The sequence below is a fragment of the Nothobranchius furzeri genome, chromosome 11, assembly GCF_043380555.1.
Source record: "Nothobranchius furzeri strain GRZ-AD chromosome 11, NfurGRZ-RIMD1, whole genome shotgun sequence".
Classification (NCBI taxonomy): domain Eukaryota; kingdom Metazoa; phylum Chordata; class Actinopteri; order Cyprinodontiformes; family Nothobranchiidae; genus Nothobranchius; species Nothobranchius furzeri.
The window spans coordinates 48,251,374-48,276,849 of NC_091751.1; the positions used below are offsets into that span (position 1 = coordinate 48,251,374).

General features: G+C 40.3%; 1 protein-coding gene across 1 annotated transcript in view; it reads right to left on the reverse strand.

Moving 5' to 3' along the window:
- The window catches only part of b4galt2 (UDP-Gal:betaGlcNAc beta 1,4- galactosyltransferase, polypeptide 2), a 256,599-nt gene that overhangs the window by 123,179 nt on the left and 107,944 nt on the right, over positions 1-25,476 (reverse strand). Inside the window, exons 3-4 of the mRNA XM_015956622.3 lie at positions 11,714-11,832; positions 8,596-8,712 (exon numbers count right to left, since the gene is read on the reverse strand). Of these exons, the coding sequence (XP_015812108.1) occupies positions 8,596-8,712; positions 11,714-11,832 (236 nt within the window). The remainder of the gene's footprint in view (positions 1-8,595; positions 8,713-11,713; positions 11,833-25,476) is intronic.

Genomic DNA, 25,476 nt, shown 5'->3' on the forward strand with positions numbered 1-25,476 from the left:
ACATTTTGTGAACTTGACAAATCAGCCCGAAGGCAGTGCAGACTGATATTAGCTAAATGGAGTGAACCACGTCTCTCAAACTTTGCATTTAGGTAGGAAATTGTCTTTAGAAGATGTTAAAACTTTTATTTAGCTTACTCACCTCAGACTGTAGCCCGTCATGGTGGGGGAGCAGAGTCGGTGGGCTGCATCTAAATCGCGGAAGAGCCACGGTGGGCACAGCCTCCCTCTTGGAACGGAGACGTGCAGAATCGCGGGTAAAATGCTGGTTGCAAACTACAGCACCAGGCGGGAGCTGAATCTTTTCCAGACACGCAACCACTGGCGCCTAATTTCTAAGTCCAGCGGAAAGGAGTGCAACCCGACAGAGCTCCGCAACCATACTACACTACACCATCTCACCATGCTAACACGATATGGAGCACTAAACCCGAACTACTTTCCTAATTACACTAACAGCCAAACAGTAACTAAACTACAATATCCAACAGCCAAGCTAACACTAAATAAGTATGTATAACACTAAAAGCTATGCTAAAGACTAGGATATGCTAATGCTATATGCTAATGCTGAACTACGGCTAGCCTCCTACACTCTCATGCAAATCCAACTCCCAACTCGCCACAAGGCGTGGCCGAGACTCCCGATGCTTTTATAACGTTGACACAGAGCTGCTACGTAGTACTCTACTGGATTACGTAGTATCTTACTCTTTAGCCATTGGCTAAAATTTATTCAAAATGAGTCAAATTCTATGTTTTAAGCTGAAGGTGGAGCTATACTGTGGTATTTAGGCAGAATTTTTAATTTTTTAAGAAAATGCACCAAAATGCTAAAATAATGAATACACACATTTAAAACACTATTAGACACTCATTTATACAGTTCATCAGCAAAAAAAAGTTAATTTAGACGTTACTTGCTCTTTAAAGTTAAGTCAAACGCGTGACACATGGATATTTCTTTATCCCAGATCAGAGCATCCGGTATCTGAAAGAAGGCGTGTTTTCTGAGGTTGTCTTGGTAATATTCCTCAACATGTCAACCTCTGGTTGGCCACACAAATCATAACATGAGAACATTAAAACAGAATCACTCTGGTGATTCAGCAGTTGCAGTTCCAGTTCCAGCTCTACAGAGTTCTAGAGGAAGCTACGGAAACAGCCGTCCGTGGTGAATTCTCTTTAACTAAGAAGCAGCCTTGACACGCTGTCAAGGTTGTTGCAAGCTGACACAGCAAACAGTTCCTGCAGAAAAAGCTGATATTGTCCCGACTCCTTAAGGGTCTAGACGCAAACGGTTCCATCCAACCTGTGTGCCTGGCGACATCTCTGGACTGGAGAAGTCAGCGCTGTGGTCAATCTACTGGACCTGGGTGCTAAGAGGTCATCCGACCTCAATGACCTCCTGATCCGTGAAGAGGGTCTCCGAGGGGGGTGAGGTAGAACGCAGTGTGATTGCGTCTGATGTTTTTGATAAGAATCAACTTCATAGCTTAACGCAAACCAAATTCTTTTACATCCAGAACTCAGCTTTCCTAGATACGGAAGTTCTGATGACATCGCATTCACACATAGGCACCATATACCACATCTACTCCATCTAGATTCATCCACTCACAGTAAATGTTAGTTAACTTGTCATGTTTTAATTGTTTGAGGAATAAATTCTTACTTTTACAAACCTGACTCTTTCCTTAAATCAAAACAAAGTGTTTACAATCCCTGAATAAACAATGAATCCTAGAATCTTCTGATTAAACACACAAAGACCAAGCAGGTTGATATTCTATATTTAGATAGAGTATCACAGCTTATTGGTCATAAATAGAGGTAATATATTGAGCTCTTAAAGCACTCAATTTACCAAACCCTACATATGTTCTTGACTTATTCTAGTGGAGTGGAAGTGCTGAGTCATATTTTATTTGTGCACCAAGACACCGTGATGTTATTCTGGTTAACTGCAAAAAGAAGAAGAGAAACACTCTGAGGTCTCAGTTAAAAAACTAGAAGTGAAACCAAAGGAAACACTAACGGAAGATCTCTCAAGTGGTAAAATGAATAAATCGATAATGGGTTTAATCACAGGATTAACCTTAAGTTCATGTAAAAAAAAAAAAAGTCCAATAAGCAGATGGCTCTTCACCATCTCTGAGACCCCCCCACACACACCAATTTTCACTTTTTTTTTTCATTTTTGTTTGTTTTTGTTGCACCTCTTTCCTCCCTGCCTCACTCTGGGCTTTGTTCCAGTTCACACACTGTGTCGATGGCCAACAAGAACTGGCTCCGGTCTTCAGCAGGCAGAGAGGAAACCGAGCAGCAGGGCAGAACAGCAAGGTTGCTACATCATTTTCCGCATGATCCCGCTGCAACGCCTACTCACTCTACCTCACTAGCATCGTTTTTCAGAGGGAGATGATAGCTAAGTGTCAGGCTGAAGGCACAGCCAGCGATTTGGTGGAGAAAACAGAAAAAAACTTAAAATTGAAGCAAACTAAAATAGCAGGAGATGACATTTGACCATTTGCCCTCACAAATATAGAGCTATTCTTACTAAACTGCACAGCCTCATAATGGTCAGAGAGAAATAGTTTAGATAACTATTTTAAACTTCTGAGGTTTTGATGTTTCTTTTAATTGTTGGAAATTAGTAAAATAATATTTTTAAGGTGAAAATAAAGCCTAAAACATCCTGGAACACACCGGCCGGCCTTCTGGTCACAGATATTTCTAGGTTCTAACACCAGTTATGCGATAAAGTCGTTTTTCCACCAAAATAATTATGTATATAGAGATGTTCCAATCGCACTTTTTTGCTCCCGATCTGATAATGAGTCATTTGATTTTGAGTAACTGCCGATACCGAGTCCCGATCTGATACTGATCAGCAAAACTTTAAAATGAGAAGAAAAAGGAAAAACGTGTCCAAGTTTTTCTTGGGGAGGAAACACTACGAATATGCAATGGCGCACAAAATATGCAATAACGTAGAGTTAATGACGTGTTTTGACCCGCTCTGGACTAATGAATTTCAAAGTAGCAGCGGTAACGATTGCACGTCATCTCTTCTGTTAATACTGCAGGTAACTAACACTGCCTATCATGTTAGCATCATTTACCTCATATATGTACACCTCCACACTAGCAGACTGCAGCAGCAACAGTTCGAACTGAGATGAGATTTTTCTCACTCTGTAAAATCTACAGCAACACCGCACAAACAAGAAGACTCTGCCTTCACAGGAGCATAAAGGTGTCACGTTTGGAAGGATGGAGATGGTGGACCATGTGTGGTGGGGGTTCCGGAGGCAGAAGAGCAGGCAACGGATGAAAAAATAAAAATGGTTTAATTAATATGGCAGGTAGGATGGTACAGCAGGAGCAAACGTAACACGGTGAAAACACAACAATGATCTGACAAAGGACAGCAACATGGAGGGAGGTATAAATACACGGGGAAAATGAGGAACACATGGGCAGGCTAACAAGGGGCAGGTGAAACCAATAGGGACTAATGAGGCAGGAGAGGGACACAGTCAGGAAGGCAGGGGCAGAACATGACAAAAGGAGAGCATTTGGAAAGATCTCTCCAACCGATGCAGGTACAACTGATTATTTATCATAAATAAAGTGGCAGTTATAAGGCAGGAGGCCATGTGCAATTAGTTTGTTGTCACCTATTGAACCACTTAATAAGGAGTTGGATCGATGGACAGAATTGACATGCCATTGATATTAATAAAAACCTATCAATTCTTACCCCTAGACGCAAAGTGGACTGAGCTGCCATCTTGGATGGGTCTCCCATCACCCGCAGTGTGCTTATTTCTACTGAAGAAGAAGTTTACGCAACTAAAATATATATTTAATTATAATTTTTAACAAAATCAGATATATGGTATATGGCATGATAATTAAAATGTTGACTCCAGTTTGGTTTGGAGAGTGAGAAAAACACCCAATACGGCAGCGACGGCGCATCTACGCATTCATGTCTATGATTGGTGCGGTCTGTTCTAGTGCTAAAGAATGAGAAACCCTGACATTTTGCTGTCCGTCTGTAATTTCTCTGTGTTTATTAACGTACCTTTCACTGTTGGCTGGCTCCATGTTTCTGTTTGAAATGTTGCTGTGAATTGGGACTTATAATGATTCGCTGTGGCAACGCCTGAAGGGGAAATAAGTTAAAGGAGATCCTAAAGAGAAAGTAGTTAGTTTGTTCCAGCATGTTAACGCCCAGGACACACACATTATACGTGGCTAGACTGATTAGAGGAACCACACTCTCAGTGGCAACAATCAGACATTCAGTCTTTTCAGAGAAAATGATGTTAAACAGACCAACAGCAGATGTACCTTTAAAAGCTTCACTTCCAACGAAACCTGTTTTCACTCTAAGGACATGACATTCATCATCTGTTAGTAAGGAAAAGGTTAGAGAGGGAAAATGATCAACATTACCTCTCTCTCTCTCTCTCTCTCTCTCTCTCTCTCTCACACACACACACACACACACACACACACACACACACACACACACACACACTTCTAGTTTTTTGCTCATTTAACACTTGAGCGAGCACAATAGAAAAACGCTCTCCACCGTCCTCTCCGGAAGCGTCCGCCGGTGTAAAGGTTTAATCGCCCATCGTGCAATATTGCCTTTTCATTGCATGCATGTATAAAACTTTAAACTGTAATTGGATGCAGTTGAACATCCGTAATGATAAGTGCATAAGCTCACAGGAGGTATCTGTGTGAGTCTGAAAGCATTTAAAAAAACAGAAGGTAAGGATTTAACCTCATAACTCAAGTTGTTTACACCAAGGGCCGCTCAGTGTGTTTTAACAAGTACAACCATGTTTCAAACATAAACACATGATATTTCCACTTCAAACAAGGTGGACTTTGACCTCTCAGAGTAAATGTTGATGGTTCAACAGAAATCTGCTGCTGGACAATGAAACAGGGTCTGTTTGAAGTGAGGAGGATGCTCAGGCCTAAATGAACCACCGTCTAAAGTCAGATTAAACCAGTTTACAGAGCAGATCTGAAGCTGGAGTCAGTAAACAGCCATCCACTCAGCTGGAGGCTGTGGGTTAAGCTGCCCTAGGCTGAAGCTCTAAAATTAACCTAATGTGTGAAAGATTTTCCATTTTCTATTTTTAAATAGCTTCCTTCCTTCTTTTGTCCTTTCCTTTGATTAAATTACTTCTTCTCTCCTCTTCTTCCTTCATCCTTTTCATCCTTCCTTCTTGTCCTCCTTTCTTCAGTTATCTTCAGTCATTCAACAATTCCCTTCCTTCTATTCCTTATAGTATCCCTTCCTTAAATTCTTCCCCTTTCCTTATTTTTCATTTTTCCTTCAATTAACCTTCCTCCTTAACTTTGCCCGTCAAATTTTTCCTTCCTTAAAGGTGTGGTTCACTTATTTAATCATTGCATTTGCAGTGGCCTCTAGAAGGAATAAATTACTTCTTTCTTACTGTCTTTCACACAATCTCCGCATGCTACTGGACAATGAACAACATACGTTACGTACTCATCGCAAAGGATGTCCGTAAATGAGGCAATCCGCTGTTGAAGAAGGCAAAAGTACAACCCTTTTCTAAATAAAAGACTTACAGTAAATACATCTATCTGTGTCTGGTTCTAATAAAGCCCAAGTCCAAAAAGTCCAAAATTGATGTAAAAGCCTTTTCGGATGAGCTGTCACCATCTTGTTTCACTCAGTCGCATCATCCTGCCCACCAGACGAATAGAGGGTCCTGATTGACCCACAAAGCCTATACAGCGCTGTGATTGTCCCACCACTCTGGACCAATCACAGAGATCTACTGGTTTGAAACCCCAATAGAGAGCTGTGATTGGTCAACCAGAATGCAGCTAGGGGTTCTTATGGAGTGTTCCTAAACCAAACTTTCCAAAGCAAGATTTTGGTCTAGTTCAATAGGCTTGGAGATGCATGTAGGAGACAATTTTCATGTTCAGCCTGCATGAAACACTCAGACTTATTATAATCAGAAATAATCTTTGAAAAATGTGTTTTCTTAGTCATTCACACCATTAAAATATCTCCCTCCCTCCCTCCCTCCCTCCCTCCCTCCCTTCCTTCCTTCCTCCCTCCCTCCCTCCCTCCCTCCCTCCCTCCCTCCCTCCCTCCCTCCCTCCCTCCCTCCCTCCCTCCCTCCCTCCCTCCCTTCCTTCCTTCCTTCCTTCCTTCCTTCCTTCCTTCCTTCCTTCCTTCCTTCCTTCCTTCCTTCCTTCCTTCCTTCCTTCCTTCCTTCCTTCCTTCCTTCCTTCCTTCCTTCCTTCCTTCCTTCCTTCCTTCCTTCCTTCCCCTTGTGCTCATTGACATACTGTCCATCCAAAAAGTTATAATTGTTGTAAAATCCTTTGATGTTTTCACTCATTGTTTATTTTTTTCCAAATGATGCATGAATAAAATAAAAACAAACAGCTTTAACTCAGCTTTTGTCCACGGTTTTCATTTGATTTTTCCCACATGCACTCCCCTCCCGTGGAATTAAACACCAGCACCAGTGTGTATGACACGTTCACTGTTATTGTAAACTCTAATAGTTCGGAGGCAATGAGATGAGAGCTTCTGTGAAATTACGTAATCTTCTTAGTGAGCGTCAGACCCTCATCTTGAAACCAGAAACCATTTTAGTTCCAAAGGTAAAAGCCTCAGTGAAAGATGAGCTCAAGGCAATCAAAGAAGTTAAGTTAAAAATGAGTCCAACTGTTGCACCCACTCCTACACCTCTGACAATTGCTGACAGCGTTAAATCTGACAAGGAGTGTTTGTTTTCGTGAGCGCTGAAGGGGAGCTATGAGGAAGACACTGGAGCACAGCCACATCCAGAGCCGAGCGCAGCAGGGCAGGCGGAACCAAAGGTCCTTTCCACAGGGGGGGGGGGTGATTAAGGAGTTACACAAAGCACACAGGGGAGCAAAAGGCCAGTAAGAAGATCTCATTACCCGTAATGTACAAGAAGAGGAATTCTTGCCAAATGCACTGTGGAAAGCTCCCAGAGTGTTACAACATTATTTAGAATCCCTCTGCTGGGATGAGGCGTGTGGCAAACAGAAGGGAACAGATATACTCAGAGGAGGTTTTGTTTTCGATTTTGGAGTCTAATATAATAAGGAACATTGAGCTTTTGGAAGTTTGTGCACCAGCATTATAAGTTTCTTCAGTAGTAAAAGTTTATTTTAAACAAGTTATTGATTTAAAATACCTGAGAGCAGCTGCAGAATTCTGATTATTTCCCCCATAATCCCATGCAACAGAAATGCATGACATGAAAGTGCTTTTTTATTATCTTTTACCCAAATTAAGGGGTAGATCAATAGATTGACCAGCCGATATTTGTCCTTGCTAAGTCCTCAGGCAGCTCATAACTGTTGCTTATTTAATTTAAATGTATTTTTACGTTCATTAATAACATACATGATAAATACTCTAAATGAACTTTTATTTAGGTGACTTTAACACTGATCAGTGGACAAACTTAAGATTTAACAGTTGGTTCAACTCAGTTCAAAAACTGATTTAGTTTCAGACATTTTGTGCATCAACCAATGTTATTAGTGCATTTTCACACAAAAATAAGGAGGAAAAAACGAGCAATACATATCGGATACCAGCTGAACATGTCGACAACAGCATCAGCAACAGAACAATCAATATTGGTCGGCCTCTACCCATAATTTTTTTATTAGGTTATTTTATTATATAATTTACTACTGTTATTGCTTGTTTTTCATGTTGCACTTATTCCATTTTGTTTTTACAGTAAGCTGACCTAGAGTGTCATGAAAGACTCCAATAAAATAAAATACATTTTTATTAGTATTATTATGATGTGTGACAGAATTAATTTGTAAGTCATTTTAATTTGTAAAAGCTGTTTTTGGTAGTTTGAGACGCTAGGAGGAACAGCAACGTTTAGCTCATCATTTTATAATTTCAGGCTCCACTCCAACAGGTGGCGATAAAGAGTGGTGCATGTCACCCATCTATTCAAAGGAAAACAAAAGGTAACGTTCAGGTTTTCAAGGCTTTCTGTGCCAACTTGCATGATAAATTGAACAAAACTGAACAAGTCACCATTAAAATATGAAACTGGTCTTTCTTGTATTCTGTTTGGTTAAGTTTTGGCGCCACCTTTAGGTAACATGTGTAGTTTGTACATGCACGGTTTTTGCATGTACAACTTTTTGGTTGAATATGGTCAGCCTTAAAAATGATCTGGTGGTGCACAGATGATTTCTTTTAGGATTTCCTGACATTTCGTTGCAGCGGTCAAAGATGATCAGGTAGCTCGTGGATTCATTTAGAGCCAGTTCTGAGCAGAACTGTGGTTCTGACTTCCACAGAGACCACGCCCACAGGACTACTTGTCTTTAGCTCTGAATTTATCTGACTGTGTTGCAAAAATAACCTCTTGTAGAGCTGGTTCTCTTTACCAAACTTTACATTAAACATTGTTAAACAAGGTTCAGCAAATCATTCATGTCTACTGATGATGAAGTCCATTACTCAACCAGTTGGCCACATCAGAGTCTTTCTCAGACGCCTACCTGGTTGATGATGTAGATGCCGTAGTCGATCCTCTGCCGTCTGAGGATGGGATGGAGGTAGTGAAGCCAGTACTTCAGGTGGTTTTCTCTGTGACGAAACGGGATGATGATGGCCACCTTAAAAATCGAGGACATTTTCAGATTACATGCTTGTCTTAGCACAGAAATATTAAGACAAACTATCATATATAGTCTCAGTATTTACTGATTTATAGCACATGCACAAAAACATCATAACACAACAGGGTGACATGGGTTGCCTGCTTTAGATCACGTGGAGGACGTCTTGATGCCTGATTCAGTGTAAATGAAGCAGACAGTAATGAAAAACAATGTTGATGCTTTAAAGTAGTGAATATGACATAAAGTTTTACCTAATATTTTAAAGACTAGTAAAATACACACTACTGTTAGAAAATGATGTTGTGATTGTTTTATTACCGTTTTCTACATTTTCAATCCAGATGTGTCTCCTTTCAGAGCCTGTTGTGACTCTATACCCAAAGAGGGACCATATGATTACAGATGTCACAGTTTTATCAAGCGTTGAGGTGCATGCATATCGCACATGCAGCTGAATCAGGTCTTAATTCACTCTTTTACTGAATTTTACCCACATTTTGCCTCTTTTATTCCATTAAAATTAATACTGAAAATTGAGTAATTGTTCTCTCCTGTCTCTGTGTCAGTTGGGGCTGTGCAATTATATAACATTTGTTTTTCAATTTTAAATGTGGCTCTAATTAATCACAAAAGCATGTAATCAACAAAAAACTACTTGTTATTAGCCACTTCGATACATTCTGCTTTGCGACCAAGTCTTGCAATAGACACACACTCCCTCCCACTAAACTCATATTTTAAAACAGCAGAACAAGGACCAAACACTGATGACATCTGTTGCAAATGACAAAGTAAACTTGTGTCATTTTTCATTTTAACCACATGTGCTCTCTGTTGCAGTATCCATCATTTATTTCTATAAAGTGTTATACCCTGATATGGCATCAATGCCCTTGAAAAGATTTGTTTTATTGCACAGACTCCTGGCGTTCAAACTTCTGTTGCAGCTTTTCGCTGCTTTTATAGCATCATGCTTTATTTATTGATCAATCAAGACTTTAAGTGTGATATTTTGTGTCTTAATGTGTTTTGGAAAACCTAAAGAAGCTTGAGTTCAGGTATTTGGTTGTAGTCTGTATTGATTTGAATATGAATAAACTAAGCATCACAATACTGCCACCTGCTGAATTAATTTAGAAACATTATACTATTTAAAATGTGATCTCTGAATATTTTAGGCTTTTCTTTCAAATTAAAATCTTCAGCTTTAAAAATGTTAAAAGCAGAGTGTGTTAGTGATGAAACTCTGATGTCAGCGAGGAGAGAAAAGTTTGAAAAAGAGACGACATATTGCTTTACATAAATTTGTGCTTGAAAACGCTTGTTTAGACGAACACGCTAAAGTATTGCGTTCATGCATTCATGGTAGATAATTGTAATTTTAATATTGACCATAAAAACTGAGGTTAAATGTAAGGATTAGTTCAGAGCAGTTATTGGGGCAGCAGTATGTGAAATATTTCCCCTCTTAGTCCATATTAAGTATTAAAGCCAACAGTTGAAAATGGCTACAATTCCAAAACAACCAGTCATTTCCCTCCTCCAAATAAGCAGTTTTAATTAAGTAAAATTTTTAATTTACAGATAAAGTTGAGTAAAGTTGCAATAACACTCAAATAAATACGCAAGCCCACTGTGTGAGCCTTTAACCCTCCCACTGTACTCATGGGTGACCCCGCCAGGAAAGTTGACCACTGAGCAGGATTGATGGTTTATCCCTTGGGTCCACATGGCAGGGGTGAGGAGTGAGCACCACTAGGCTTAGTGCCTTTGGGGGTCGCTTTATTTGACGCCATGTTTTCTTCTGGCTGACTCTGGGTCCTTCACCTGTCGATGACGTCACACTAGACGATTGGCTGCACATACGACTTACGGATGTTACATGATCATGTTCGAAAATATTTAGGCAGTAAGAAAAATGAGCAAAACTGCTAAACTCTTTCCAAAACATATGTGAAAGAATGGAATCAAAAAAGAGATGCAATTTATTTTGGCTGACCATTATTTCCGTAGTATGATGACATCATCGGCAGGCGCAGGACCGCAAGCAGATCCGGAAACTACAGCTCCAGAAAATTACAATCAACATTGCATTCTCTCGATGGAATTAACTGAAAGACCATCAAAATCTGAGGTGTCACACAGAGGTTGCATGCTTTCTGCTCCACAGGTAACAACATTTACCGTAATGTTTTAAAAAATAGCGAAATTCTATGCACTGCCACTTTAAGGGTGACTGCAAACAATAAGTCTGTGTGTCTCAATTAATCATCTGCTCAAAACCTTGAACCTCAATATGCAATATTCATCTCGGCCAGTATGTGGCAGTAACACGACAAAGAAATTCAATTGGAAATGCTGTTTTAAACAATATAATCCTATTAAATATGAACAAATAAACACAATTTACAGCTACAGTTATGATTTTTGCTTTATATTAAACCAACAGAGAGTGAATGAGGAAGTGACAGAGAGAGTGAAAATGAGATCCAGCACATTCTAGCATTTTAGCTGAGGCATTTAATTTCCGGATGCTGATTGGCCCAAAATATTACAGTTTTCTCTAGCAACCAAATGTGATTGGTTGTTTAGCTGCAGTTCAGGGGCGCTTTCTCCAGTGCCTTAGGAGTGAAACCAGAGAGTGTGGTGGAGGAAATTCACTGTTTAATGTGAGACAGCTGGTCAAAAAGATGTGTAAATAATTCAGATTGCATGTTGGCACATTCAGTTATACAAATCTGACACATGTACAGTAAATACATGAATGTATTGTTGTTTTATGTACTTTTTTGATTTTTCTCTCTCTTCATGTAATGGTGGGCGGCACCCCAGCTCCCCCTATGGACGAGCTGCCACTGCTCACCAGGCAAAATGGGCATAGAAAATATATTAACTGAGTTTTAACTTTTATTTAAAATTTCCCCCATTTTTTTTTTTCTGTGTGCAGAAATGTGTTTGCTGTGTAAAATGCTCAAGCTCCAATGTAAACACAGACCTTCCATCTTGGCCGACAGTCGGGGGGAGTATATCGACCTCCCTCTGTGACATTCGGGTTTTCTTTCTGCACTCGTTCCATCGTCATCTGGGAACTGAACTCGATCAGCAAACGCCCCACTGAGGACAAAGAAGAAAAAAAAGAGGGTGGAGAGAGTTAACTAGAAGAACAAGAGAAGACAGAAAACAAGTGGGTGAAGAAGAAAAGGAAATGAGCGGCGCAATGAAAGCAAGAGAGAACACGGGGAGACATGTTTGTAGAGAGGGACAGAGAGCTTTTAGCTTCAAAGCAACACTGTATCAAAGGAATGTGTACTGAAATGGTTTCCAGGGATACACTCTGCATAATGCTGCATTTGTTAGGATGCCCAGGCTTTGGAGAACGTACAAGGCTAGAAAAAAGGATCAAAACAAAGACAGAAGTCGGTCAGAATAAACAACATGAAACGTAATTATGTTCATCAATGATAAAACCAGAGCATATTTTTAATCTCAACAAATCTTTTCATCATTCATTAGTTTTGATGGATCGAATGTTTCCCTTGCATGTGTGCATGAATTATTTTAACATTTTAAACTGGACAATAAGTGCATTATTAAAATATACAAGCAAGCACCCTGAAACCATAACCCTCATGTTTATAAAGCAGCCTCCATGTTTTTATTCAATGTAAGACCCCAAACCAACTTGTTAGGATTATTTACTTCATAAAAAATGATTTTATTTACTTACAACTTGTCAAAACCTGTAAAGGTGTAATTTCTTTAAGAAAATTTATTTTTGCATCAATGGAGAAAACACTACACAATTTAAGTTGAAATATACAAAGTGAAATAGAAAAACCAATTATTTTTTTGGGTGACATGGGCAGAATCAGCTTTTTGAAGAATAACATGAGATGTGTTTTCCCTGATTTTATTCTAGCAATGAAAACCTTTGCAATATGTACGTTATTACTTATGAAGCAATAAGTACAATTATCACTATATTATTACATACTGCACCTTTAACATGACTTAGATGCAGATTTAAATTAAAATGGATACAATACAGGTGTTAAGTCCGTTTGCATGTACTGTTTAACCGCATTTTGCATATAAAGACAAGAAAGCATCTTTTTATAGGGTCATTTGTAGTCTAACAATAAATATGAGTTGTACTGTTAAGAAATAAATGATCTTGATTGCCCTTATTGCTGAACGATATTAGGAAACCCTGCGATGTGCGATAACAAAGATTTTTATTGCGATAATGATGTGACTTGCGATATACGTATTGAGCATGCCGATATCGCAATGACGATACATTTGTGATGTATTGTGCAGCCCTAATTGCCAAATAAAAAATATTATAAATGTGGCTCAAACTGAACGATAACATAAGAGCTATTCAATGTTCCCACAGTGTGTCCCAGACTTGGGAGTGTTGGTGAATTTTATTATTCCAAGATGCTTCATATGGAAGTCTGGGAAGTTAGGAGTTGGGATTTGTGAATTACAAAACATTTTCCTTTTTTTTCTTTTCTTCAAAGAAGACTGCTATTTTGAACCATTGATTTTAATAAAATTATTACTGAAATTAATTTCTGCTTTGATTGTCCACTGCAAAATAGACAAAGCAGGTGTTCCAGACATCAAGTAAAATTCTCAGTGAGGAAAAAATAAACAACACTGCATTGTTCAAAGGAACCTATCATCAACCTGAGCTTTATTACAGATGAAATAACATAAAATGTGTGGTTTTAAACTTTAGTTTGGTTAATTGTAGACCGTGTTTTTTTTTTACAATAACAATGCACATGCAGCTAACAGAGGGTAATACGGGGTAAAAACACACCTTTGCTTGTTAGTCTCCATCTCTGTCCACCTTCATGTATTTTTTTTGGCCATTTTCCTGTTGGTGGGATGCATTTTCAAAGGGTCTAAAAACCACACTGAAATAACTTTAAATGTTTAAATAATTTTCATTTTCATTCATCACTTTGTTATTAAAAAAAGGCTCCAAAATGTAGTGTTTCTTTCAGATTATGTCCTAAGTCATGTGTCAGGGAAGAAAACTTTGTTTTTAATGCATCACAGTCCTGCTGCAGGCACGGTTTCCTGCCTGTAATACGTCTCTTTATGGCAGCATTGGAAAGTATACATTATATTTTGCAATGCTGCTTTTCTGTACTTGCAGCTCCAGAATCTGAAATATACAGCTTCAATCTGGCTTTGAAGGCAGCCGTACAGACTAAAAAATACAGGTAAAAGGAATGCAAAAGCTATTTGGCTCCTTCGTGGCACAGATTCAACAAGGTAAAGGAAACTTTCCTCAGAGATTTTGGTCCATATTGACATGATAGCATCAGCAGTTGTTGCAGATTTGTCGGCCGCACATCCATGATGTGAATCTCCCATTCCACCACATCCCAAAGGTGCTCTATTGGACTGAGATCTGGTGACTGTAGAGGCCATTTGACTACAGCAAACTCGTTGTCATGTTCAAAAAACCAGTCTGAGATGATTCGAGCTTTAAGACATGGAGCATTATCCTGCTGCAAGTAGCCATTAAAGATGGGTACACTGTGGTCATAAAGAGATGGACATGTTCAGCAACAATACTCAGGTAGGCTGTGGCATTACAACGATGATCAGTTAGTACTAAAGTACCAAAGTGTGCCAAGAAAATGTCCCCCACACCATTACACCACCAGCAGCAGCCTGAACCGTTGATACAAGGCAGGATGGATTCATCCCAAATTCTGACCCTACCATCCGAATGTCGCAGCAGAAATTGAGACTCATCAGACCAGTCAACATTTTTCCAATCTTCTATTGTCCTATTTGGTGAGCCTGTGTGAATTGTAGCCTCAGTTTCCTGTTCTTAGCTGACAGGAGTGGCACCCGGTGTGGTCTTCTGCTGCTGTGGCCCATCTGCCTCAAGGTTGTGCGTTCAGAGATGCTCGTCTGCATACCTTGGTTGTAACGAGTGGTTATTTGAGGTACTGTTGCCTTTCTGTCAGCTAGAACCAGTCTGGCCATTCTCCTTTGACCTCATCATCAACAAGGCATTTTCACCCACAGAACTGCCGCTCACTAGATGTTTTCCCTTTTTCACACCATTCATCCTAGAGATGGTTCTGCGTGACAATCCTGGAACATCAGCAGGTTCTGAAATACTCAGATCAGCTCATCTGGCACCAACAACCACACCACATTCAAAGTCAATTAAATCACCTTTCTTCCCCATTCTGAAGCTCGGTTTGAACTGCAGCGGATCATCTTGACCATGTTAAGATGCCTAAATGCACTGAGTTGCCACCATGTGATTGGCTGATCATTAATTTGCATTAATGAGCAGTTGGACAGGCGTACCCAATAAAGTGGCCAATGAGTGTAGATTTGAGCTTGTTTTTCCACGATTCTTTCCACCTTCTGACTCTAGATGCTTTAATCTGTTTGTCCCTGCAGCTGAAACATCTTTGGACAAAGAAAACCTTTAAAACAAACGCTGCCATTACTGTGCTGCTCTGATAAAAGACAAGAAACAAATAAAATGATGCACAGAGCGGCTGTGGGCACCAACACGAAATTAGCATAAAACAAGAGTGGCTTTCTGCTAATGTTAATAGAGACAGGAAATAAATGAAAGTCATTTTATTGGTAGTAGGTTATTTTGTAACACACACACACACACACACACACACACACACACACACACACACACACACACACACACACACAAGTTAGATACTATACAGCACATGGTTACGTGGTTTATCATGAAATCACACTGCTTGATTGCTTTATCTAGGACACCCATCACACAGGGGATACATCCCTGTTAGACACACACACACACACACACACACACACACACACACACACACACACACACACACACACACACACACACAAATTCATAAAACACCTTCTCACAATAATAATGAGCTCAATTTCAAAGCTATGAGGTTAGCTGAACATGTTCAGACACAATGAAGTAAGAGGCTGCCTCAAACATCAACATGCAAACAGAAACACACACGCACACACACACGCACACACACACACACACGCACGCACGCACGCACGCACGCACGCACGCACACACACACACACACACACACACACACACACACACACACACACACACACATCTTTTGTGTATGGCTGGTGGTCATTGCAATGTAATTAATAAAACAAATTGCAACAGTGGTGCAAATGGCCTTGCTGCATTTTATTCACGTAGTCCCACTTATGTCAGCGTTTATTTGGAATATACTCCCAATCTTGTCTTCACATTTCTTGCGTTTCCTGGAATTTGAGAAATATTTCAAGACAAGTTCTAGACAGCCGCAAAAACATGTTAAATATTTCCAGCAACACAACAATCCGTGACTTGCAACTTCTGTAAGGGCAATCATACATCTTGCAAATGTTTGGAAACTCTTTTAAAACTTCTTTGGGATTGCTGTTTGCGATATGGGCGAGATTCTAAAGTTAAAGGCTATGATTTAACCATGCAGCTTCTGTCTGGTTGAGAAAGCAGAAAAAGGGTAAAAATTTTGCCCGGTGGTCTTTTGTTGGTTCGGTGTGATTCAACATCCACTCTTGTTTTTCGCCCGTTTCATCTATTTCCTTCCTCCTGTCTCATGTTGTTGATTTGTTCTGCCCTTCTCACCACATAACTCATACATCAAAGCAGAAAGATCGATGGATTATTACACACAGAGACCTCACACCTCTCCCTCCCTCTATGTGATTGTCAGCCTCCCTCAGCTCCCCAGCTTTTAACAGCTCCATTCTGCCGAGACCCATTAAGACCCAAATTGCGCTTAAGAGTCAGTTTAATCTATCCCAGGTAGGGTTCCATTTGAATTGCTACATATATGGGCTTTGTGGTAATGTGTCTTTCATGCAGCAGGAGTAAAAAGCCTTAAGAGCGTGAACAGTGAAGTAGATGTTAATTGGATGGATCATCATGCTGCTGTTATTAACAGGAACACCAGCAGGGTTCACTCTAGTCGACAGCATTTAGGATGGAGTCTTTAAATGATTTTCAGTGATTTTTGGGGAGAATAAAAAGGTTTCAATCCCTCTGTTTCAGATGGCAGCATTCATCATTGCCTAAATAAATTAAATGTATTGGTTTTTTTGTGTTTTTTAGCTTGTGTTCCAGTCTAACTTCTATTATTGCATTTGGATATCATAGTTCTGCAGATGGGGATGTCCGGATAGAGTCGCTCTCTGTTTGGGCTATCTGACCCCAGGAAACCACACGACAGGCTGGTTGTTAATCAGCAGCTTTGCTCTGAGAGTTTTTGCGCCTCCGTGTTGTTAAGTGACAGCCGAAGCCGAGCCAAGGTCACATTTCTGAGAGCTTCTGAGTTTATAATTGAGTTTAGTTCTTTAGCCTCGGGAAAAGAGAGAAATAAAAGTTCAAGAAAGTTGGTGAAAGGCAAAAAAACAAAGTGAAGAAAAGACAGGAACTGCTCCTTTTGCATGACACAAGCTCTGTGACAAAATACTTTTCAGCTCTGAATCTTATTAGCCCGACCACTTGTCCAACCTCTTCTCGTTCAATCACTTACGAGAGCTACTCCCAGCTCTGAAACATAAGGGCTATTTCCTCGGCTGGATGAAAAAGAAAGAGACAAGAAGAGACAGATAAAGTAGGAGGAGGAAAAGAAAAACTAGCTTCAATTTATTTTATTTCCTTTGTTGTCATCTCTTGTTCTTCTTGTTAGTCTCCTCCCCCGTTTTCTTTCACTTCCTTCTAGGAGTCATTATAGCAGATTGAGGAAATTGTGTTTTCAATCCCAGTTGTGTGTGTGTGGGTGTGTGTAGGCTCAGGGGATTAATGGCATCTAAAAAACTTCATGACACGCAAAACCATCCAGTCATCTGTTAGCAGGGGCGCATATCTCTGCTCAACACCCAGAGCAGCACAAGATATTACACGTTAACACGGTTTATTCAAAATGAGCACAAAGGGATGGAGGGGAGGCTGCAACATCCACACGCTGACGGCTTTGATGTTGTTGTTAGAAAATCAAACACAGTTAATAGAAAAAGAACAACAATTTTTTATAGAGAAAATTCATTGATAAACTGATTTTTTATTGATATGTTTGTATTATGATTGGTCACAACGTGCAGGCTGGATGTGATAAAAGTCTTCTACCTGTTTTTCCTGCATTAGTTGTCGATAGAAAATAGACGGAGAAACACTCGGGTCAGACAAGCCAGTCAGACTCGCGCATCTTGCCTCGTGACGGGGAAGGCTGTTAGTTTAGCTACCAGGAGAGAGCAGAGCATGTCTCGCCTAGCAGAAGCTAACCGTTAGCATCAGCAACTCCGCAACACGGCCAAACTCGTCCAGACTTGTGTTATTTTTGAAGCAAACTGAGTCACTCAGTGCTTTTACACGCGCATATAAGTCGATCTAGTTGTTCTAAAGTAACAAACTCGAACCCTTTATCCTAGTTTACATGTACGTTAGAAAACCGATCTCTCAAATGAAGTTTGTTCCACTTCGGTACAGTACATGCGCCCTTTCATGTCAGCATTCTTCTGGTTAGCTTATAGCAACACAAATAGTAAACAAAAGCTGGCAGAACTGAAGCAGATGAAGTTCAAACAGGATACTCACAACGGCCAAAGGAACAGACAACATCAACGCTGCAGCACAGCTCATTTGTTTCGTATGTTTGATGTTGCTACACGTGTAACTTCATGGCGATGTGTTATTTGTGGAGATCGCTTCCGCTGGCTCGTCACTTGCAGAAGTTATCAGCTCAACTGAGCTGTTTACATGAAGGTGAAGTTGGTTTCCCACTGCATTGTTTTGGTGCTTCAGCACGATTAGAACTAGTTCACCTTCAGCAAGACTAACGCGTTCACGTCAGTCTATTTAGGGCAACAGTTCGGTTCTCTGATGCACATGTAAACAGACTGGTAGAGCCACGTTACTGTTAGCCAATCAGAGAGCTATCCAAAAATCAGGAAGTAAGATGTCAGATTTTGTCGTGTTCTGCCCCCTCTCCTGTGGCTCACTTTTAGTTCCTGAAACAGAAGCACCACAGCTTTTATCCCCACAGAGGTTGACTCACAAGGTTTTCATTCATACTAGAGATCGCTGTAAATAGGACGTGCTTGTTACGCTATTATGGTGTTTTTTTTGGGAAGTTTAAAACAAAAAAGAACATATTTTCAAGTTTTATCTACAGGAATTAAGGATTAGGTGTTACGACAGTATAACGGACTCACTGACTGATGCAAATATTTTGCTGCATTCTTCATTCACATATTGTCTAGAAAAAACAGATTCAGGTGCAAGCTTTGCTCCGAACGCTAATTAATTTCCATGTTCAGACACGTCTGTAGCTGTGAATTGGTGGAGCAATGACCTCCAATCACCGGGAGATGCTTTCTGGCAAGATGCTAGATAAACAACACATAAACAAGCCTTAACAAGAACTTTCGTTAATGAGTGTGAATCCTACAAGTAGAGTAAATTACAGTGTGAGAGGACAACAACACTGAGTCCAGAAAATTATTTGACCACAGTGCTTTTGTTTACATGGAAAAACTACATTTCACCAGCATTTACTGGAGCTCGGCTACTCAGCTGCTGCATTACAGATCATTACGCAGAAAGGCAAGACAAAAAAAGCACTTATTGGTAAAAATCTGCAAGCAGAGTCTGTTCACTGATGTGTTTTTGCTGTGAGATGGAAGAGGCTGGGCAAGCGAAACAGACGGGAGGAGGCACATCCTGGCAGGGTGCATGAAACAGAAACAGAGAGGCACAAGATATGAAAGAAGAGAGCAAAGGAAGAGCATGAAATACACGTGTAACAGTGTCAGTTATTGAAGCATGGCTCTTGGACAACAAAAGCTGGGGGGGGGGGGGGGATGAAGGGGGCAACTAATGAAATGGGTAAGGAAGCAGAAGAAAGAAAGAAAAAAGGAAACACAAAGTGAAGGAGAGAGACAGAGTGAGGTCCTGAGCCAAATACCATGGCAACACATCAATCATATGACAGAGGTCTTTCACCATCCTGCAGTAGAGACTGGCTGTCACGCATGCTGTTTGGATGAAATTCACACCATCATTATGATTAAAGAGATCTGCACAGATTTATCTTCATTACGTCCAACATCTTCATTATTAAAACATTTTAAAATAAATGTTTTCTGTAGTGAAATCACTCAAAGCACAAAAATAAGGGGTTATCACCCCACTTTCAGAGAGCTACGATGGCTTTGGTTTGCGGTCCTTACTCTTTTAGTTGATGCTATGGTTCAAAACACCTACCCCACCTTAGGAGTTTGCTTCCTGTTCAACTGTTTCAGGCTGAAAACAAGGAATCCGTGCCCATAGAGGGGTGTGCACCGAGGGGGGAGAGACAGTTTAATGGATGAATCAGGATCCAATAATAAAGAACAGGATGTTTAATAAGGTTGGATGAGGTTTATCCAGGATTATGCATTTCAGAGGCAATTACAATTACTACACTAAAAAAATTAATTTAAACAAATTAAATTTAACCATTTAATTTATGGGTTGCTATTGGTGTGAAGAGCCTTTCAAACAATATGGTAAAAATATTCCAAAAAACATCTCCTGCTCCACCTTTACGTTTCTTTTAGTTAAAGGTGTGGTTCACTTGTTTAATCACTTTGCAGTGGTCTCTAGTAGGAAGGAATGCCTTGTAATTTGTACTCTGGGTACAAAAAGCCCTGATGTGCCTGTTTCAGGATATAGAAGATTGTCAAATCAGAGGAGAGCTTCAGATGACAGGATTGGGAGCCTTATTTCCTGAAATTTGGACACATCATCTCTGATTGGCCAACAGAAACACAACTCTACCACTGACTCAGTTTGCTCTGGAACATGGACGTTTTATCTCTGCTATTAACACAAGCCTGGAGGAGTTCTGCTGTGTGGCGGAGTTGCTAATGTTAACAGCTAGCATCCACTAGCAGAGAAGTCCTCTGCTGTTTCCTGGATCCTAAACCAACAACAGCCTTCCTCGTCGCGGACCAAGATGGGTGAGTCCATAAATGTTAGGTGACAGTGTGACGTAGATCTGTCAAGCTTTTCAAATCCTAGAGTTTCACTGTCTATTTTCTGTCAGAAGCTAATGCAGGAGATATGTGTAGGAGACCATTTTCATGTTCGGCTTGAATGAAAACTCAGAGTGACTGATTATAATCACAAATTATCATTTAAAAAATTATTCGGTTAACCACATCTTTAAGATCAAACATAATTACCCAGAAAACAATAGGGTTTAAGATATAAACATCATAAAATTTGTCCTAATTCAGCTTTAGTTCTATAGTTCATACAACACCTTCTCATGGGTATAGTCCTGGTCTGGCACCAGGTGGTAGATCGTTTTCAAGAACTGCCCTTTTTCTCTCATCCTTCTCCCTTCATAAGATGATTGTGAACTTTGCTTAAAATAAAAGTGGCCAGCGATCAGACAACAATGATCTGATAGTTTGATGATTGTGCTCCAGTTGGCAGCTCCATCCCTGGATTTATTTGTCAAGTTTCCAGAAGCATCTCCTTACACATGAACGTTTGCCAACACACACGCATAAATATCATAAATGATGCCAAAGTCTGTCTTCATATCTGGTCAGCCTTAACCTTTCCACTGTCTTTATGGGTGACCCCGAGAAGAAAGTTGACCATTGAGCAGGATTGATGGTTTATCCCTTGAGGTCCACGTGGCAGGGGTGATGTGGTGCTCACTCATCATCCCTGCCACGTGGACCCAAGGGATAAACCATCAAACCTGCTCAATGGTCAACTTTCCTTGCGGGGTCACACCCATTAGGACAGTGGGAGGGTTAAAAGTTCTTATGGAACGTTTTCTTTTACAAAGTGGGTCATTGGAAACTTTTAAAGCAGTAACAGAGATGTGTATTTATAACATTCTGGGTCAACAATTCAATTTTATCAATGAAATGATCACATTTTTGTAGGGATGTACAATATATCGGCATATTGGTATCGGCCGATGTTAGTCATTTTTTAACATATCGGTATCGGCCCAATAAATAAAACAGGGCCGATATAAAGAACCGATATTTTTTCCATCTTGTTTCCATTTGTTTGCCTGTGGGGGTGATGTGTATTTGTTAAGTCATGTGATAGTGATTGTAATCATCTCAGAAGCGTAAATGTGTGTGGTGTGTGTACATAATAACGTAAACTCAGCTTTAATACTTTTTCATCTATACAAACTCGGCTGATTTCAGAAGCATTAATGTCAGTTATCGGTATCGGTAAATATCGGATATTGGCCATAACAGTGATTTTAATATTGGATATCGGTATTGCCCCAAATATTTCATATCGGTGTCTCATCATTACATTTTTGCTTAAATCAATTAAACGATTGTTAAATTTTCAGCTAAAAGGGCAATTGTGCAACTCAACTAAGTCCTAATAACCTGGAAATAAACTATTCCATGGAACAGCTCCAGGTTTTTCTGAGTGTATCTCTCGATTTGGGATTTGGCGTATTTCACACTGTTCTTTCCATCACTTGATATGAAATGTGAGTGATTGGCAGAATAATTGCCACTAGAGTGCCAGAATGTTACAGAGTGTATGCAACTGTGGGTATGAGGATGTGAGTGAGTGTATTTGGCAGTACGGCTTCAGGTCTCACTGCCATCACACAGCTGCCAAACTTATGTGCTGTTTGGCACATATTCTGACCCACACAAACACACACACACGCATAAAAACACACTCCGAACATGATTCTCAGAGAAATCGGTCTCCTCTGGCAGCTGAAGCCAAACACATGAATACTCCAAGGCCTCAATGCTGAGAGAGCTCAGCGTGTTTTGGCGTGATCGGTGGGACAGACGTCAAATGGTGCGGGAAGCTCCCTGCCAGAGGATTACCATGCAAACTCTCATCATGATGCAATGGAATAACGCTGAAGAATAGATTACTTACTGGCCCCAGAGTGAGATTCTGAAAAGTGAAATAAATTCTGTTTAATTAATTTCAAACCTGGGCACATTCAGCTATCCCAGTAAAGTATCCCCCAGACTCTGAGATTAAGACGAAAGGTTCTTGGGGTGCCTTTGGATTGGGTTTGGAGGCGGAGTCTGTGGCGGGTGTCTCCTTTGCTTTAACTGGATACACACCTGAATGCTACAAATCAGCTAAGTGGTTTTCTGTTGATAACTTAAAACTGCTGAAACAAGCTAGGGTGTGAACGCGAACACAGTAGCCATACACTCACCCCTCCCCATTGGTTTCTTCCCTGAGACGTGTCCACTGGAATCGGAAGCACACAATGCTGGAAGAAACAAGATAGTTCTAAACACTACTCATCATTTCTATGTCCAAACGTCTTTCGTTGTCCGTGTCTTTAAATGTGTTTTTCTTTTTGGGACTCTGGTAGTTTGTCCTGAAGGTGAAGTGGTAGCAGCCGGCTGTTTCTGCTTCTCTGATATTACTGAGCTGAGAACCTCTCACATCAGTGGTGTTCTGTTGGAAAATGTGTAAGTATGTAATGAGTGGAGGACCCAGGAAAGTGCGGCGGTTCGACGAGACCAACAACCGGATGGTTCAATGGTTGCTTTTGGTCCAAAATGTGTTATTGGCAGAGTTTTTAGACAAATGTGAGAGAGATCAACAACAGCCTTCCCGTCACAAGCCAAGATGGGTGAGTCCATGAATCCTACCTACATGTACATGCAAATGTCACAAGCTTCTCTAATCTGAGTGTTTCACACCAGTGGCTGATGCAGGAAAAAGGGGTAGAAGACTAATTTCACATTTAGCCTGCATGTGAAACTCAGAGTGGCCAATAATATTCTAAAAAGAACAAATACAAATGGTTTCTCAGTGAACTTGGCCTTTAAAGTTGCATCTCAGGTTTAAAATGTTTTTGAGAGTCAGTCAAAAGAATAATCATTTATTAAGTAAAAGCTATTGAGGAATCTTGCTCTAACTTCTAATTTTCTACTAAACAAAAGTAATGAAGCAAAAAAAAAAAGGTTCTGCACAGATATCTTGTTGAAATAGCGCCGCTAAAGACTGAACTATTGCTATGTGTTTGCAAGTGTCAGCAAACACACGCACGCACGCACGCACGCACGCACGCACACACACACACACACACACACACACACACACACACACACTTTAAATCTATCAGAGTATCGGTGCTCCTCTCTTCATGTCCCTCTTGATCTTCCTCTCCTTTAATCTCTTTTCCTTCTTCCAGGAATTTCTTCCGTCTCTCTGTCACCATTAAAGGCCATCCGCACACGTCCAGCTGTGTGAGTGGATGAAAATCCTGATTACACACAAACATCAGATGCATAAGGTGGACCCAGAGCCTCGAAGGAAAAGCAGTCCAAAAAAATTATTCAAAGCAATTGTGCCACGCTGGATGGAGTAGGGAAACCGAAGGACAAACAAATGAGTGAACAGACTCAAATGTGACCTGAATTTAATCTAGAAGCATGATATTTGAGTGGAAGGACCGAATCCATCTGGGAGCAGGTTCGCTGTAGTTCAAACAGCCGTAATGAGCAAAGACAAGAGCTCTCGGTCAGACTGCCGACTAGCCAGAAGTTCAGAAATCTCAGGATTAAGTGATTTGCATTGACATAAATATATGGACAATGGGTTTCCATAAACTCCAATAACAAGTTTTTTTGCTAAAATGGGAGGTGGCCACCACCGCCATTTTGACCGTGTCACAGGTTCCATCAAGTCCAGACAATTCCATAAAAGGGAAGAGAGGAGGAGCTGAGGGTGGGGCTGTAAGGCTGGGATCAACTGACGACACCCGGTCGAACTAGCTACAAGCTAACCTGAAGCTAACCCTGGCTAACTCAAAGCTAACGCGGAGGTGGGAGCGAAGCTAACGGATGTAGCTACCTAGCTTCAACCCAACCGGAGCTAACTGTGGAACACCCATCGACCTGAAGCTCACACGAAGTTTAGGTGGAGGTTTGCGGCGCTTTTTCATGAAAAGTACCTGGATTAAAAAAGTATTAAATTGGTAAGATTATAATTTGTTTCCGTAATGAAAATATATTTTGCTTTGAGCAAGTTTTCAGTACCGTATTTTCCGGACTATAAGTCGCTCCCGAGTCGCACCAGCCATTAAATGTATAATGAAGAAGAAAAAAAACATTTAAGTCGTATTTTGGGGGGACATTTTATTATTTTTCTTACAAAATCTGAGACCAAGCGTTTCACATTGCAAGACAAGCACCGGTAACAATAACAGAATAAACAACGCGGGCGCAGCAGCGCACCACGATCTCCAGCAGAGGACGGCGGTGTTTCAAACCCTCCCGGCGGGAGGTATACAGAAACTGTGGGAAAATGATAATGTGAAAGTATTGCTCTTTAAATGTAATACTATTTATCTTTAAAAAGAAAAACTCTAAAAATGTCCTGTACAGCAACATGACAGAAGAAAGGTGGTCTGTCTGTCAGAATGTGCTGAACAGATTTGCTCTGTCAGGAGGAGCCTTAATGTGTACGAGGTTCCCCTTGAATAAAAATTTATGCTTTTGTAATATTGGTTTGGGTTATGTATCGCCACATCAGCATGTAAATGCTGAACCAATCTGGACTAAAGACTGTTGATAGAGGATAAACAAGTAAATAAGAGAAAAATTAAAACAACTAGGAAACCAACATAAAAAACAGCAACCAGCAGCTGCATCTGTGAAGAAACATTTCTACGAATCATCAAGAAAACATGGGATGAACAA